The sequence below is a fragment of the Psammomys obesus genome, unplaced genomic scaffold (genome assembly GCF_907164565.1).
Source record: "Psammomys obesus unplaced genomic scaffold, mPsaObe1.curated_primary_1811, whole genome shotgun sequence".
Lineage (NCBI taxonomy): Eukaryota > Metazoa > Chordata > Mammalia > Rodentia > Muridae > Psammomys > Psammomys obesus.
This window is the reverse complement of record NW_026591598.1, coordinates 7,288,129-7,305,365: the sequence shown is the minus strand read 5'-3', so window position 1 is coordinate 7,305,365 and position 17,237 is coordinate 7,288,129. Positions and strand designations below refer to the sequence as shown.

At 48.5% G+C, this 17,237-nt stretch overlaps 1 protein-coding gene across 1 annotated transcript in view; it reads right to left on the bottom strand.

Annotated features, from left to right (window-relative positions):
• Csmd2 (CUB and Sushi multiple domains 2) overlaps positions 1-17,237 on the bottom strand; it is a 547,489-nt gene that overhangs the window by 115,433 nt on the left and 414,819 nt on the right. The window contains exon 26 of the mRNA XM_055610909.1: positions 4,866-5,068. Within this exon, the coding sequence (XP_055466884.1) occupies positions 4,866-5,068 (203 nt within the window). The remainder of the gene's footprint in view (positions 1-4,865; positions 5,069-17,237) is intronic.

Below are 17,237 nucleotides of genomic sequence, written 5' to 3'. Positions count from 1 at the left end.
AGGAGTTTTTTATTTGTTTGTTTTTTTTTTAACTTTCCATTCAAACCAAAGAATCTGTTTTGGCCCAGACTATAAAATTCACATTGGCTTCTACACAAAAGCATGAAGCCTCACAGAGATTCTGGACTGGCCATGCCTTCCAACCCTGTGGAGAGATGCGCCCCTTCTGTTTTGACACCAGGAGCACTTCAGTGGAAATGGCAGCCCAGAAAACCTGTCACTAAAGTCACTCAAGGCAAGATCTGAGATTACATGGCATGCTACCTTTGATTCCACAACACCAAAGGCAGCATTTCACAAATCTTCCTGTGTGCTTATTACCACAAATAAAGCCTCCTTGAGACACAGGCAGTGGCCATTTGTTTACATGGTACCCTGCTTTCATGCTTTGAAGGAAGAAAGTGAATGCAACAAGAAGCCATGTGGAGCCACAAAGGCTGAAGGGATGTAGTTTCTGACAGAAAACGCTGCCAAAGCCTGCTGTATGGTGTCCTACCTTCCCTTCTTTTCTTTTTCTGTCTCCCTCCCTTTCTTGTTTCATTGTTCTTTCCTCCCTTCTCCTTTCCTACCTCCTCTCCCCTTCTGAGAAAATAGTCTGAGAGTTGAACCTCCGGCTTCTTCAGTGCTACACAAGTACTTTACCACTGCTCTGTGTTGAATGTTGTATGAGCACAAAGTTGTATGGGCAATCCCTGAACTTGTCCTTCTAACACCTCAGCCTCTGGGGTGGCTAGGATCACAGCCTGTGTCACCATGCCCAGCTGGCATCCTATCTCAAGCCCTCCCCATCTGAGGATGAAATTCTCCCCCCCCCATTCTAAAACTGTTCCTTTGTTTCATTCACTTCAAGCGATGTGAATGTCACTGTGTTCCAGCCATATTCCTAAACATCCTCTCCCATAGTCCACTCACGCTCCTCACTCTTCCTCCTAACATGACCTTGCACACCTGCTAGTCCTTCTGTCTGGAATGACCATGCAGCAAAGTCTCCATCTTGATATTCAGTTTTCGGCTCCATATCACTTTTTAGACAGGCTCCCTTCATCCTCTTTCCTGGGCTCACCCTTCAATTCCCCCATCATTTTCGTCAGGCTACCCTGCTCAGTTCTTGTCCCAGCACAATGTGTACTAACCTTGCTAATTGACTTGTTTGCATCTTGTCTCTCACTGGGGGCACCTCTCTGCCAACAGAGGAAGTTCTGTTCATCCCTGTATCCCCAAGGTACTCAGTACTCAGCACACGACAGTGTTAAGTAAATATTTGCTGGATAAATGAATGAACAAACGAACAGATCATCGCCCATTTGACACTCGCTGAACTTATTTAGAAAGTCAAATAAGCATCGTCTCCTGCCTTCCCAATTAAAAGCGGACTTAACTTTCATCCCCCGGGCTCACGGGGTGCTATACACACGTAAATGATTCCCTGGGAGAAAAACTGCCTGCAGTCCTGGCTGCATTCAGAAAGGTTATTTTATATGGCAGGCCACACAGATGCAATGATCGAGCAAGCACTAGGTTTGGGGAAACGGACATGTGGGTTTTGATCCAGGCTCTGCAACTCATTAACTACCCGGCCTCGGATGAGAAACCACACAGCCCGTATGTGCAACATGGATTCATAATGGTGTCTGTGGAATCGGGTTTCTGTAAAAACTCTTAAGAGAGATCCAGCGGGGAGCTTAGCTGCTGCCTGCTCTGTAGGGGGCTGAGCTCACGCTGCCCGCTCACCTCTTGTGGGTTCTCATTTTCTCTGTTGGATGCTCCTGGATTTCAGCAGCTTGCCAAAGCCTCCAGGGAAAGGCTAGATCCTCCAGGTGCTGACAGGACGTTAGATGTTACACAGTTGTGTTTACTTAATAAAGCCAGGCTTCTGCTAATCATCCCTGGCATTTCTGCCCAATCCCTCGTCAAACATGCGCTTCACGTGTTCGCGTGTGGTAAGCCATTCCCTCTCCCCAGAGGAGTCCTGCTATTTGCTAACTGATGACAGTAACAGGAAAGGTGACCTTTCCCGAAACTTGGGTATACCCAGAGCACAGGGGCCAGATTGTCACAGCCTTCCTGGAGCCCAGGCTATCTAGCTGAGGTCACTTTTGTTGGCACAAGCTTGCCTAAGGAAATCCTGATGTCGGGGAACCTCTCTCCTCGTGTGTTCATGACTTCGTGCACTGGAACACCTGCTGCATACATGCATCTACTCCAAGGAGCTTGAGAGGTCTGCCAAAGCCTTCAGGCTTTAAGAGAGACGTGTGATGCCAAGGATGAGCCACAGCAAGACTGGCAAGAGGGCTGGCATTGGCTGGTGCTAGAGAAACAGAAGTGGGGGTGCCAGAGGCTGCCATAGCAAGCAGCAGCATCAGAGACAGACCCTGAAGAAAGAGTCTGACTCCCGAGATCTGGGTGACGCGTGGTAAAGCTGTGGGGGTGAGGCGTAGCTGGCAGAGAGTGTCGGGGACCGGGGACCGTCCTGTGTGGCTATGATGAGGGCACAGAGGAGGTCGGATGATGCAAACTTGTGGGGTACTCATCTGGAATCGTGGGGGTTTTGTAATTTTCGTTCTAAGCCACCTCTGTCAGCAGGGGCACAGTCAGAGAAAATGCACGCACGCTTTAACTCTTCATGTTGCTCCTTCCCCAGGAGAGTGCCCTGACGTCTCTTCCGCACTCTCCGCTCTGTATGCTGCGAACCTCCCCTAGATTCTATTGGCCATCCCAGCCACTGCTAACATTTGCTCCATAAAAGGCCAGTCTCCTGAGCCGGCCTCAAAAAAGACAGTCATTCACGGTCAAACACATTTGGAAAGTGTGACCACCCGACATGTTTTGAATTTACAACCGTGAGCATACCAAATGCTCTCAGAAGCCGCATCAGCGCTACAGATAATCTGCTTAGGTTTGCCCCGACCAAGCCTCTTCCCAACATGCACGTTTGTTTGTTTGTTTGTTTGTTTGTTTGTTTGTTTTGTTTGTTGGTATCAATTAATAGTCCATGGAGTGTCAAGAATAGATAGGAAATGCCAGGCCGGAGGACTGCATGTATGTCACTGTGGGCAAGCTACTAAGTCTACGTGTCCCTCAGTACCCTGGAGGGACCTTGTTCCAGCCATCCTCCCAGCCACGAACACTCAAATTCATGACGCTCAAGTCCCTTGTGTAAAAATGGTGCAGTTCTCGAATACAACCCACGTGACCACCTTGTGTATTTTAAATATGTAGATTGTTTCTAATGCCTATTACCTGATATGCAGGTAGCTATTATAATATTTGGGAATAACTATAAGAAAAACAACATGTATATGTCCAGTACAGATGTGGTTTACCCTCCAGAATTTTTGGTCCGGGATTGGTTGAATCCACGGATGCTGAATTCCAGATACAGAGGCTCAGTTGTGACAGGAAGTGGGCGCTACCAGATCCTGAGAAAATCCTATTGCACACACGCTGGCAAATCCTCATCTCCACAGAGAAAAAAAAGGTGCAGGGATGATCTGGAAGTAGGGTTTGGTATCTTGTTGCAGTCTCGTGGGGACCTGGGCCTGATCTAGCAGCTAGGAGGGGACGTGGGGAGAAAGCCACCTGCCGCAGAACCGCCACACACACCCTGCCCTGCGAGGTGGACTGACGGGGTTGCAGGGATGACAGCTGCTGAAGCCTCGGCACGAACAAGGCAGGCTAGGTTGCTCAAGAAGTTGAGAGCTAGAGGAGAAAGTCCGAAGATACTGAGCTCTGGGAGGAGCAGCCAATCTCGGACCTGAGCGTCCGTCCGAGTGTTGCCCATTTTGGGCAGCTATTTGTCATGCCCCTCTGCAACTGGCCACCGCTGCGCACACTTAGTTAAACTGAGATTCCTAGGGTCACTCTCACATTCGGCTTCCAGTCCTTTTCCAAGACCTGAACTCAAGGAAGGACCAGAGCCTGCAGCACGTGGCACCAACACTTTCAGAACCCTACTTTCGGGCCCTACACCGCTGGGCATTGAGTCTCTTTCACATCCCTCCACTCACCCCAGGGGACCAATTTCTACTTCCCTTGTACTTTTCTTGCACCCAGGATGTGACACCCTATTTTCTCCCCTCCTGCTCGTTAGGGTCCACAGAGCCCCCGAAGGCCAGCTTGGTAGTCTCGTTTCCGTGGCTTTGACCATTTCACCCTCCAGACGCATTCTTTTCCTGAGTTAATGTCTATTCATCCTTCAGGCGTGAGTGTGGATAACACCTTTTCTGGAACATTTTTCCTTGATGCTCACAGTGACCTCAGTAGCATGGATTTCTCCACTCACGCATTTCTTATCTCCAATCCACCTGCTTTCCCTACCCAAGTAGGCTCAGCATGCATGAACTATTTTTGTGTGTACATACACTGTGTATGTGTACATGTACTTGTGGTGGCCAGAGATTAATGCACATACAGTGTGTGTGTGTGTGTGTTTGCACACGTATGTGTACATGTGGAGGTCAGGGGTTAACCTATAGCATTGTTCATTGTTCCTGAGTTCCCACCATTTTTTGGAGACAGAGTCTCTCATTGGCTTGAAACACACCAACTAGTCTAGGTCAGCTGGCCAGTGTGTTCCAAGTATCTGGCTGGGATTGCAAGTGTATGCTACCTCACCTAACTATTTCATCTCTCTCTCTCTCTCTCTCTCTCTCTCTCTCTCTCTCTTTTAAGATTCTGGGACTCCAAGTTATAGCTTCATGCTTGTGTGGCAAGTGTGTTACTGCCCAGGCTATTTTCTTGGTTCTTCAGCACAGATATTTGAATAAACCATGAGCTAGATACACAGCGGATGCCAGTGTCTTTCCAAGGATGGAGAGACGGAAGGAGGGAGGTGCTCAGGACGCCGGCATCAGTCAAGCACACACCTGAGAACTGAATGGCAAAGCCCTGCTTGCTGGTGAAGAAGTCGGTGCTGAACTGCAGGACAACTGAGTCGAAGGTGCTCTGCAGGTCCTTGGGCAGCATGGGGCCGCTCAGCTCCTTGAGGAGAACCCCGCTCTCCACTGGTCCATCCCAGATGCGTAGCACATCGTGGACCTCTTCGGTGTCAAACACAAGGAAATGGAGCCTGGGCCGAGAAAGAGAGACAGGAGGTCACTCCAGTCCTACCACTTTCTTCCCAGGAACTTCCGATCGGGAGACGTCACAGCCTAGGAAGATTTACAGGGAGGAGGAGAGGCCTCCGGAAGCACCCTCACGCTTCCAGCTTCATCCACTGGGGCCCCTAGCGGTGGGGACAAGAGTACGGATTTTGTGCATGTCAGCATGGCTACTTCCCATCCCTCCTCCTAACTCTGCACAGCTGCCAGACTGAGCTCCTGAGTGTAAGTCCTTCTAATTCTAGATTGAGAGTGGAGTGGGGCAAGGAAAGGGATGGATTCTTTGAAAGAGTCAAGGAGGCTGGTGAGATCGGCTCAGGAGACAAAGGTGCTTGCCACCATGCCGGAAGACCTGGGTTCTGTCTCTGGAACCTATACAATGGATGTAGATTCTCCTCCTGCTTCTCTATTTGTGCCATGGCATGCACGAGCGTGCACTTGCTCTCTCTCTCTCTCTCTCTCTCTCTCACACACACACACACACATTTATTAAAAGGCACAGGCAAGGAGAACTGTGGGGCCTCCCAGGGGCTGAGCAGCTGCAGGGGAGTTGGAGTAAGCCTGTGTCTGGTTGTCTGAGAGTTGGACACTGAAGCCGTTAGCTACAGGCAGACTTGGTTTAGGGGAAACCCTGTAAAGTGGTACAGATCACACAGGGGCCTCAGTCTGTATGGGGGATGGTGTCCCATCCAGCCTGGTAGGAGCCTTGATTCATGCCAGACAAAAAGGGTTTAGTATCCGAGGTTACTATGGCTACAAACCAGGGTGACATGACTCGGTCTATGAGCCTATTTCCTGTCACTCTGGGGCTCCACTGAGACCGTGGAAACGTGCCAAGTTAACAAAGAGAATCCCTGCAGACCCTCACCTGGTTCCACCATCTACCTGTACACGCTTGTCACAACTACAAAGCCAGCCCTGGTTCATTATTGTTATTGGGAGTGAAACCCCAGACTTCACACGGATGGCACTGCTTTCTACTGATGTCATCTTTTCTCTCTCCATTTATTGCAAGTCCTTTAAATATATATGTTTTTAAATTATAAAAATGAGACACGTGCAAGGCAGAAAAGCAAACGGTATACAGAAGCTTTGGAATCCCGAAGTCTCCCTCACACAACCAGCCGACTCTCTGCAGTTTTGCACTTAGTATTAGCACATTTCCTTTTAGAGTTTTCTCAGTGCGCGAGCGCGCGCGCACACACACACACACACACAGACACACACACTCTTTTCCCCAACACGGGCTTGGGGCTTGTATCTCCCCCCACCCCTTATTCCTAGTTGCAGCGTTTGTGCGACAGGCTGTGCACCACCACCCCTGCTTTTGTGTGGCGATGGGATCGAACCCATGCCGACATTCATGCTCGGAGAGCACTGAGTTGGATCCCCGGCCCTGGTTTTAACTCATTTTCTTTCTCCAATAATATACCTACTTAGTTTTTTTTTTCCCTATGAAAATGGACAATTCGAGTCTCAGTTGCTCAGTAAACTGCGAGAAACACACCTGTATTGCTGACACTTTTCCCATTGTGCTAATGTTTCAGTAGACTTGTAGAAATGATAGTTTGGGTTGGATGTGTGTGGGTGGGGGGTAAAGGAGTACCTAAGGCTTTCCCTGGTAAAGGCTGTTAAATTACCCTGTCCTGTGACTCCATCAATCTCAGTTCCCTCCAAGCAGCATTAAAATTTACTATTCTCTGAAGACTCCACCTCTTCAACACTGTATTATTATAATGTTGCAGATATATCCTACATTAAAATACTCTCCCATCTGCTAGACCAAAATGGAACCTCCCTGGCATTTTGAATTTGGATAATTTAGTATTTTCCATAACGTTGAAAATCTCTGCACACAGTCTTAGGACATTTTTATCTCTTTATATTCTTTTATCCATCTTAATTGGGCTACTTATCTTTAAAAATTCTGTTTGCATACCAAGCTCTTTATTTGTTATTTTTACCTAAATTGGTTCCTGTTGTGGGGTATATTTTTCAGTGCTAGTAGTATCTTCTAGTGTGTGGTACCTTTTTTCACTTTAAATTTTGTTTATGGTTATCTATTTCAGTAAGAAGTAACTCCAACATGTTTATTTTCCCCATTAAGTATGCAGGATACGCCAGGGCAAACTTCTCTACTGTGATTAAAAAACCAAATTACAGGACCGGCAAGATGCTCAGAGGGTAAGGGTGCTTGCAGCCAAGCCCGAAGACCCGAGTTCAAGCCCTGGGTTTCATGGTGTAGACAGCCAGTTCCCACAAGTTGTCCTCCACAGGCATGCTCATGTGCAGACACACAAACAAAAATAAATAAAAAAGGTGTTAAAAAAAAAAAAAACAGGGGATAGAAAGATGGTAAGAGGAAGGAGTATCAGGAAAACTGTTCCCTGGACGTGAGAATGCCATTGCACAGATGCATTCATAGATGTGATTCCATCCCAAGACTTATACAGGGTTTGGCCAGGGATGGGGAACTCATGAAATCCCACCTCTGGTTGGGGGTTACTGGCAACTGATGACTGCTAGGGGAGAGAGAGTTGGTTTCTTCAGGCAGGTGGTCCTTGAGAGACTATGATTCCAATAGACAGTCCTACGGCCATTTATATACACACATTGCTAAGTGAACTCAGTGGGTTAAAAAAAAAAAACAGCACTCGAAGTTGGGAAGAGAAAGTGGTATTAGGATATAGGACTGGAAGGAAGGAGATGGGAAGGATTTGATCAAAATACATTATATGCATTATGGCATCCTAAAACAACAAAAAGATTTTTAAGAAAGAAAGAAAGAAAGAAAGAAAGAAAGAAAGAAAGAAAGAAAGAAAGAAAATACCAAAAAAAAAAAATCCAAATTGTACTATTTTCCTAGACCTTTCAGTTTCATACTTTGAGACCGAAAGCATCAATATTTATCATTATTATGTTGCTTACTTATCCCAAAGCCTATCTGAAGGGACATCCTCTATACTGTAGACACTGAAGCCCCTGTTCACGCCTCCTTAGCACCCAGCAGTCCATACGCAAGTGTTTATTTGTTTTCTCCCTTCAGCCTGAGTAAGGTGTCTGGGAGGGCATGGCTGACTTTCCTTCCTACTGTGCTCCATGCTCGGGCATGCTTGCCTGTTCAGATGGGGCTCATAAGGGCTGACTCCTAAGGGAACACTCCAGGTTCCCCAGCCATTTGATCCCGTCCCGGCAGAGACAGCTATCTTGGTAGGTGAGCCCTTCTTGCCTGTACTGGCTGCTCCTTGTGGACTGGGGGCACAACTCCTTGCAGTTTTCTACAGCCTCGAATTTTGGTCCCCTTCATCTTACTCCCAACCCCTGATTTACTCAGGCAATTCCTCCATTTTACTCTATCAGATCAACTCTATGGTACCAAGTTCCCAAAACAATCCCAGTGAGGCTTCAATTAGAATTGGCCACACTTGCTGGCCATTATAGAGAATGGACATCCCTGTTGCTAATGTTCCCAGGCAAGCAACATGTGGGTATAACCTGGTGTGTTTTGCTCCTTTCCCAGGTGTCTTCTTTACACACCTTTTGAATCTGTTCTTCAGCAGTCTGGAAGTCTATGTTTTCTCACTTCATTAAAAATGAGATTTCTAAAGTATTTCCTAGTCTAGTCTAAGGATGAGCGTGAACTGTAGTTACCACTGTATTATCTGACAGGCCAGACGTTGGCACTTAGACCCTGTGACACTGTCCTGGAGGAGGCCGCTATGGAGGGGAGCACACATGGGCAGAGAGACTCTAATAGTAGTGTACACGAGGACCACACGGAGCTGAGGCTATATCCCTTTTGTTCAGCCTAGCTGATCTGATAACCACACAAAGCCAAAAGCTTCATACTGATGAGGCCGAGAGGAGAGGTGGGGCAGGAGGATGAGGAGCGGAGAGGAGGGACTGGGGACTCCTCTGCAAATGAGAATAATACACGAGCCACTTAGCAGATAGAATGTGAAATTCCAAACCCAGGACGCCAATTTCCAGGAGATTCGGGAGATGCGGACACGGCTATACACACAGACCCACAGTGGTGGCGAATGCTGGTGAGAGGCGCGACAGCGTGCCGTGACAGAGTAACCAACTTTAGAACAGAGCATGGAGGGACCCCTCAGAAGGTTGACATTTAAGCAAGATGGCAGGCTCAGAGGGGGCCGGCCACTGCAGGGCTGGCTGGGTTAAGAGGTGGCAGGCAGCGTCCCCCAGAGAAAGGGCAGCATGTACAAAGGTCCCAAATGAAGAGCTGCCCCAGGGTGTCTGGGAAACAGAAAGGTTGTAAGGGCTTTGGGGTGGCAGGCAGGGGCCAGGCCTGCTGGGATGTTGTGGGTTTGGGAAGAAGTTTGGATTTCTTTCTACTTACTAAGGGAAGTTGCTGAAGGATTCTAGGCGGAGGCCTGCAAAAGTCTGGTTTGTATTTTAGGATCACTCTTGTTGTGCTGGAGAGAACAGGTAGGTGTAGGCGAGAGTCGATGCTGGGGACTCAGCTGTGGTCAGCAGTGACCCTCTTACGATGGGACTTGATGAGGGCCAGGAGAGACTGTTTGTTTGTTTGTTTTCCAAGTCACTCACCCTCTCACTGAAGACCTTCCTCATCTTATGGAGATCAAAGTATAGGTGCTGTTGGGAGCTTCTGATCAACAGAGATGAGGCCAGGCCCCCAACTTGGCTTATCTCGGCTGCCTCCTGCAGAGCAGAGGTGAGGCCCATTTTCTGTTGGTTTTTAGAAGACTGACATTGAAGAGCACACCTGTACATCCCAGGTGAGGAGGTATTGGGGTGAGATGGAGTCACTTCCTGTGGATGCCTTGCCCATACACACACGCACCTGCTTGTCTGGGCCACAGACAAAGAACAGGCCGTCTCTCGGGAAGAGGGATGAGGTGTTGTGTGCACGAACCTCTTCCTTTATAGATCCCAGGGTGTACAGAGCTGCCTCTGCCCTGGAGCCTGCTGCTTACTGAAGGAGACACCTCAAAACACAGTAATAGGTGTGACTGGTGCTGAAAAGAGTGGTTTGCACAGGCGCAGCTGAAATCACAAAGGGAAAAAGAGCACTAAGCCTTTGCAGACCATCCCCTACGTGGTGATTGCTTTGTGCGTGCTCCCAGTACCCTCGTGGAAAGCAGGCGGGTTAGGGCCCCACTGCTGCCATTTTGCAAAGATGGAAGTGAAGATCCAAGGGAGTCATGTCATGTTAGTGACTGGCCAGACAGCAAGGAAGGGTCAGAACCCGTTCTGAAACCATGTCTTCCTGGGCCAGGTGTGCTAAGCCCTTTCCTTGACCACAGGTGCAAAGAGAGCTTCAAGGAGGAGCTCTTTAAATACTGTCTTTAAAACAGTATCAGAGGAAGAAGTAAGACTGATGGAGAGGTGGAGGGGAGGGCAAGAAAAAGCACAGCTTAAGTACAGATGCATGAAGGGGAGGAAAAAGGCAGTGGGCCCAGACTCCCCCTATGCTGTCACCCTCTCCTCCTCTAGAGTCACTCATCTGACCCCACTGGCTGCTGATCTCTATGTCTTTGTCTGTGTCTACTACAGCCTGCATCTAAACAGCCAGGAGGGCTCTGGACTGTCATCGTAGGACACCCCCCTCCCCTCCACTTAGAGCAGTTCTCAGGCAAACCCCGCTGGAAACGTCTCAGTGCTCTGAGGCTGAAGGAAAACTGAACACAGCAGTCTGCCTGGACACTGCTCACTCTGTACCCACTGAACATTAGAAAAACATGCAAAGGTGAGGAAGAGAGAGAAAGAAAAACTGCTGAGGTTGCTTGGGTTGTTGATTTCACAGGCCCTCTGATTGTGGGGGAGGCGGAGGCAGAAAATGAAAGCACTGCGGGCATTGTCAGGCACCCACCAAAGCCCCAGAGGCCCTGTGGGGATCAGCGAGGTGAGGGAGGATCTTTACTTCAGGGGAAAGTGGCATGCGAGTGAACAGCTGCTGGCGGGAGGGGGCTCAGAAACCAGTCCCCGGATGCCAGTGTAGCTTAACTGATCCTCAGGAGGCACAGGAAGTGACGAGGAGGGACTCAGACGTGTTCTACGGAAGGTTCCGCCTCTGAGCCATCCAATAGCACACTCGCTATTAAGCTGTGATGGTGACAACTGACTCGGGAACGAAAGCATCCTGCTATCCAAAGCGAGGGTGCTGTGCAGACAAGTGGAGGCTCCAAGCCAGCAGGGCTGTTGGGTGCTAGCTAGCTTTGAACTGTGGTTCCTGAGGTCAGTTGGAATTAAGTTCTCTTCGAAAGGAGGGGAATGAATCTGGGTGGGCTTCAGGACACTGAAGAAGTAGCGGGACCCTGTAGGCTGGTGACGGATGTCTTTTGGATGCCCCAGGTTTCTCTCTTATGTGCCAAGTGATTTTGGACCAGGAGCCCTCTTTGCATTGTCGCCTGTGAGGGACTTGCTAATGGACTGCTCAGCTTCTGGAACTGTGAAATGGATATATCTGTTGCCTGTTGTTCTTCATTTATGCAGCCCGTGGCCGTCACTCTGGGTCATGCTTGGCTACGTTTCTTTCAGGACTCTGGCACTATCACGTGGTCTCCTTCAGCCTCAGATTCTCTAGCTTATCTCCTGTTTGAATGCTTTTATTTCTTGCAAATGCTAACACTGTGGATTTTGTTTTGTTTTGTTTGTTTGTTTCGAGACAGGGTTTCTCTGTGTAGCCCTGGCTGTCCTGGGCTCACTTTGTAGACCAGGCTGGCCTCAAGCTCACAGAGATCACCTGCCTCTCTACATTTTATAATTATATGACAGAAGTATGTATATAGTCCATTAGAATACTTGCCATCTAATCTATTTTTTTTATACCCTAGGGGTGCAATCAAGGGCTAGGCGTCCTAGTTGGCATGAATTAGCAACTTGGCACAGCCTAGAGTCATCTGAGAGAAGAGCCTACATTGAAGACTTGCCTCCATCAGACTGGCCTGCAGGCATCTCTGTAGGTGATTGCCTTGATTATTAATTGACAGAGGAGGCTTCAGCCTACAGTGGCTGGCACCATCCCTAGGCAGGGAGTCCTGGGCTATATAACAAGGCCAATTAAACAGAAGCCTGTGAAGGCTCCAGAAAACAGCTTCCCGCGATGGCTCTTGCTTTGAATTCCTGCACCGGTTTCCTTCAATGATGAACTGTGACCCGGAAGTGTAAGCCAAATAAACCCTTTCCTTCTCAAGGTGCACTTGATCAGAGTGTTTCATCACAGCAAGAGTATGAAGCTAGAACACTAGGCAACTGTTTGGCCACTGAGCTAAAACCCCAGTCTTGGTCCTTTATATTTATTTCTGTCTCCTGGAGTATTAAAAACAAAACAAAACAAAACAAAACAAAACAAAACAATCCTTCTTTAAAAAAAAAATGACTGTTTCCAACAGAGTCATTTTTTTCCTCAGGGGTGCTGTTCTTTCTGAAACATCCTGTGCATGTATCTTATTTGTGCATTATTATTTTTAATCTGTCATTTTTGAAGGGAGAGATTGCCAAGGATCTAGTGTGCTAGCCAAGAAGGCAGGTGGTGCTAATTCTCCTAAGAGACATCATAATTCACTCCTGGGATCATAGGCTAGCAGCCAGAAGGTATGTTCTGGCCAATTCAACTACTTGGGGTAGCCTGGCTGGATTATCATACTTGGATAATTTGAAGTAGTTTATGTTTCTTTCTCTAGAGGCAATCCATGGAAACAGGATCATCAGCGTGCACCGCTGTTCTTAAAGCCACATTTACACCTCCTAGGCTGTCCACCTCCTCGCCTTCAGAACAACGTTCTGGCTATTTCCCAATTCAATGCAAACTTAAGGCTGAAAAGCGATGCCTGCTGGGTGTGCCAATCTGTGTGGCTTCTTCAGGAGGTCGCTCTCACAGTGCAGTTACACGGATCTTCTCTGTTTAAAGTTTAACTAACTGTTGCTCTTTTAAAAGACACCTTCTGGAAGCCGCTGAACCCGAGGCCAACGCTCCTGGCAAGATCTGTGAACACAAACTTTGCTTCCAATGCCTTCTGCCTCCTCCAGGCCAGCTACCCGCTTGCTGGCTGACCGCTGCGGAGAACAGCTCTGCACTATGACAGATCTGAGAGTGCAGCAGGGACTCTGGGCTGCAGGCACAGCCAGCTATTTTGTCAAGTCCGGCATCCTCCCAGCAAGACAAGCGCTGCTGAGCAGGGAAGCTGGTTCCTCAGAGCCTCCTCGTAGCAGCTTTGCTGCTGGATGGCCAACAGCAAAGAATGAGGATTGACACCTTCACCTTCGTCACAAAGAAGCCCTACACATTACAACTAACAAAGAGCTTTTTACTGGCCAAATAGAAATAGTGCAGCTATATGGGTGTTAGGCAAAGAATCAATGTTCAACAGCAAGAAGGTCCCCACATACCACTGGTCTGAGACCCCTGCAGGGGGTGGGGCATCCCTATAAGGGACCATCACCTCTACCTTCCTGCTGTTGCTCTATACATCTATGGCTACCTCTCCCAACTGTGCTTGCATGCAAGAAACTCCACTGTGAATGTAATCAGGGTTGCCAAACAGTCATACTAGGCCCTTCCCTGATTTCCCAGTCAATTTCTACCCTGAGTTTCTACCATTGATCACCCTGAAGCAACAATGTCACTCGTTACTTCAGATCATGAGCTCTTTGAGCATGGCTATGTACATCCATGCCTTCTTCTACTCTGTAAGCCTGGGAGGCCTTGCCTGCAGGCCTTCACAGTGAGCACCTACTGTTGTGGCTGCTGCTGTGTGTAAGTTCTCGGCGTATACCTGTATGGATGTGTGCAGGAGTGTGTGTGTGTGTGTGTGTGTGTGTGTGTGTGTGTGTGTGTGTGTGAAGTGTACACATGGGGACAGATGTGCATACACAGCCAGGGGTTGGTGACGGCTATCTTCCTCCATTGCTCTGCACTTTACTTGGTAAAGAATGGGTCTCTCAGTGACTCCAGAACTTAACAATTCTACTAGATCAGCTGGCCAACAAGTTTCAGTGATCCACCGTTCCTCTGCACTGGAATTACCATTACTGACCTTCACTGCTGAGCCTATTTTTTTTGACATGAGTTTTGGGGTTCCCAACTCAGGTCTTCATGCTTGTGCAGAAGGTAAAATACCCAGCCCCTCTCCCTCTGCTCTTTCAAGTACAGCCAGAATCGTGGTTTGTTTCTAACTCCTTGCTTGCAAATGCCACCTAGTAGCATGACCTAGACAGGTACAGTCTCTATTGTCACATTATGCTGGGCTCTTGGCTGATCTGCACTATTTCTGAACCTTTTCTCTGTCTCTGTTGTGGAGGATGTAAAGACAAAGCAACATTGGTTTCTCGCTTTTTCTCCAGCTAGTGACCTGTAGGGAGGTATCTGAATGGGTATTGGATCTTCCTAGGCAAACACACAAACCCTCACTAGCAGAATTCCAGCCCCTTCCCTCTCCTTTCTTCTAGAACAGAACACAAACATGATGCCTAGAGCTGGGGTAGCTGACCAGACAATCATGAGGTTGAAAGCCTCGGGATGGCACAGCAGTAGGAAAGGTCAAGGTGCCATGGACAGCTGGGCCACGTCTGGATGGGACCTTAAGATTCTTGTTTTGGAAGGGAAAAAACAAAACAACCCCCCCAAAAAAACAACAACAAAACCCCTCCCCATCTGTGAAGCCAGCTTTAGTATGTTTTTCTATTTCCATTTCTAATAGATATAATTTCTCTCTGAGACCCTGAAGGGAAAAGACTGTGTTATTTATACTTATATTCCTGGTGTGTGGCAGGATGCCTGGCACTGGGAAACTGCTCCACATTTTTTTAGTTGAATGGAATATTGTTACTTTCTTCAAAATGTTCCAACAGTTCCTGTTATACTGAGAATTGATTCAGTGTTCTCCTGGCTTCAGAATCCCGGTGAGCAACTTTCTCCTCCTATACCCATCATGTAACTTCTAATGAGCACTTCCTCCTTCTATACCCATCATGCAACTCCAGCATGGTGAGCTTTGTCCCTGGATTGGGCCTTTGCTACCCTCTCCCCCTCCAGTAAAGATCTCCTCCTGCCCTCCAGGAAGGACTTCTCTCTCTCTCCTGTCACTGCATTCTCTGTGGCATCTACCGACTGTCTGACCATGGCCCCTGAATCCAGGGCTGGATTTCAGTCTGCTCTGTGCTGTCCCTGTACAACATGACAAAGACCATGGTGCAGAGAGGAGTCTCTGAGTGCCCAAACTGCTTTAAGTGCAGCTAGGCCAGGGTCAGAAGGGCAGGTGAGAAAGTAACAGCTGGAGAGACAAATGGGCTCTGTGTGCTCCACACTGGGGAACTGTTTGGGCCTCTAGGTACTCCTCTGTGAGACAGGACTGACGGACACTGGCCTAGCACACTACAGATGCTCGATAGACAATGAACAGAAGGGTGGAGCTTAGTACCTAAGCCTTTGCCACCATTTTTTTTCTCTAGTTCTCTGAACTGTCCCACAAATCGTAAGAAGGAAACTTCTGGCCCCAGCCTGGAGATGGAGAGGAGGTCCTAACATTGTGGTGTGAGCCCCATGTTCCCTGCATTGTTATTAGGCGGGACAACATGGAGGGAGCCACGTCCTACACCTTTCCATGGATGAGTTCTTGGGCCTCAGGAAAGAGTACCTACTAAATGCTATGGAGACCTCTGTATCCAATGGAAAGGTTAAGTTGCCATCCTAGTCTTGCTAAGCATGGCAGGAAGTACCTATTCTCCAGCCTGGCTACACCTGATGTGGTGATGAGGGCTTGGCTAGGCTCATGTAGGTACCCACTGCCCTCTTGGAGTCTCCTGAAGAAATCACTCTTATGCAGATTTTGGGCTGGAACCTGGCAACAGGTCCCTCTGGACATACCCAATACTTCAGCAGGGCAGGGTCGGTAGCCCTGGAAAGGTCCCTTGGAGTCTGCTGTCTGTGCCTCCAGGAGCTGTAGCCATTACACAGCCACCGCCACCTGGCACCACTGTTTCTGCTCAGCACCTGCCTCTCATGACCTTTAGGAGGTGACCCACAGCCTGCAGTGCTTAGCAGATGCACCGCCTGGAGAAAACAAACAACGCTCCATCCCACTTCTGGGGCAGCTACCATTCTGAGTGGTTTATAAATATTAACTCACTTAACCCTCCCAGGGAGACAGCACCCTTAATCACCATTTCACTGGAGAACAGAGACAGATGGTGCTGAAAGAGGGCCCCAAGCTGAGGAGTTAATAAGCACACAGGTAGCCCTGTGCCAGCCCCTAGCTATGACTAAAAGTGGTATGAACAATGAAACTCGTGGGACATCAAGAATCCAGTTGAATAATCAGGCCGAATGGCCCAACCAGAACATGCTGTGGATGCTGGAAAACAAGCCACACGGTAAAACAAAACACAAGTGGTGTCCTTAGAGGGATTCTGATGATGGTGGGTTATTGAAAAAAAAAAACAGGCTGTCAAGAACAGTTGGAAAACAAAAGGCTTGGAGTGAAAACAGTAACAAGGTATCCAGGGTGAACAGAGAGGGGGGATTATGATCAGGGAGAGAGGGGATGGTGACTGTTGAAAACAGAACCCAGAAACTTTCAGTGGTAGAGGAAAAACAAAGCCAATGAACAGATCAGCCAAGGATGGCAGCGTCAAAACCAGAGGGACTCAGCAGGGAAGCGTAGCGTCTTCTGTTTGAAGGAGAGCAGGCTGGATGGGGTGTGAGAGAAATAGAGAGCTTGGAGCCTTTTCATAGCTCAAGCATCTGGGGAAGAGTAATCAAACAGAGCTTGAAAAAGTCCAAAGGGCACAAATGCAGTAGGAATAAAAGTGCATGAGGCCAGCGGGGGTCACTCAGTCGGTAAAGTGTTTGCTTCAGGGGCGCGAGGACCCAAGTTCAGGTCCCTGGAAAAAGCCACCAAAACCCACTAAACCCCACTAAAAAGCCTAGCACTGCAGCGCATTCCAGCAGCACCATGCTGGTGAGGCAGTGGCTTCCCCAGGCTTTGCTGGTCAGCTGGTCTGGCTGGATAAGTGGGACCAGCTCCAGATTTAATGAGAGATCGCAGAGAATTCAGTGGAGAGCAGCCAAGGTAGATTACCCAGTGTTGATGGGGTCTGGCCTCCTACACACACACACACACACACACACACACACACACACACACACACACA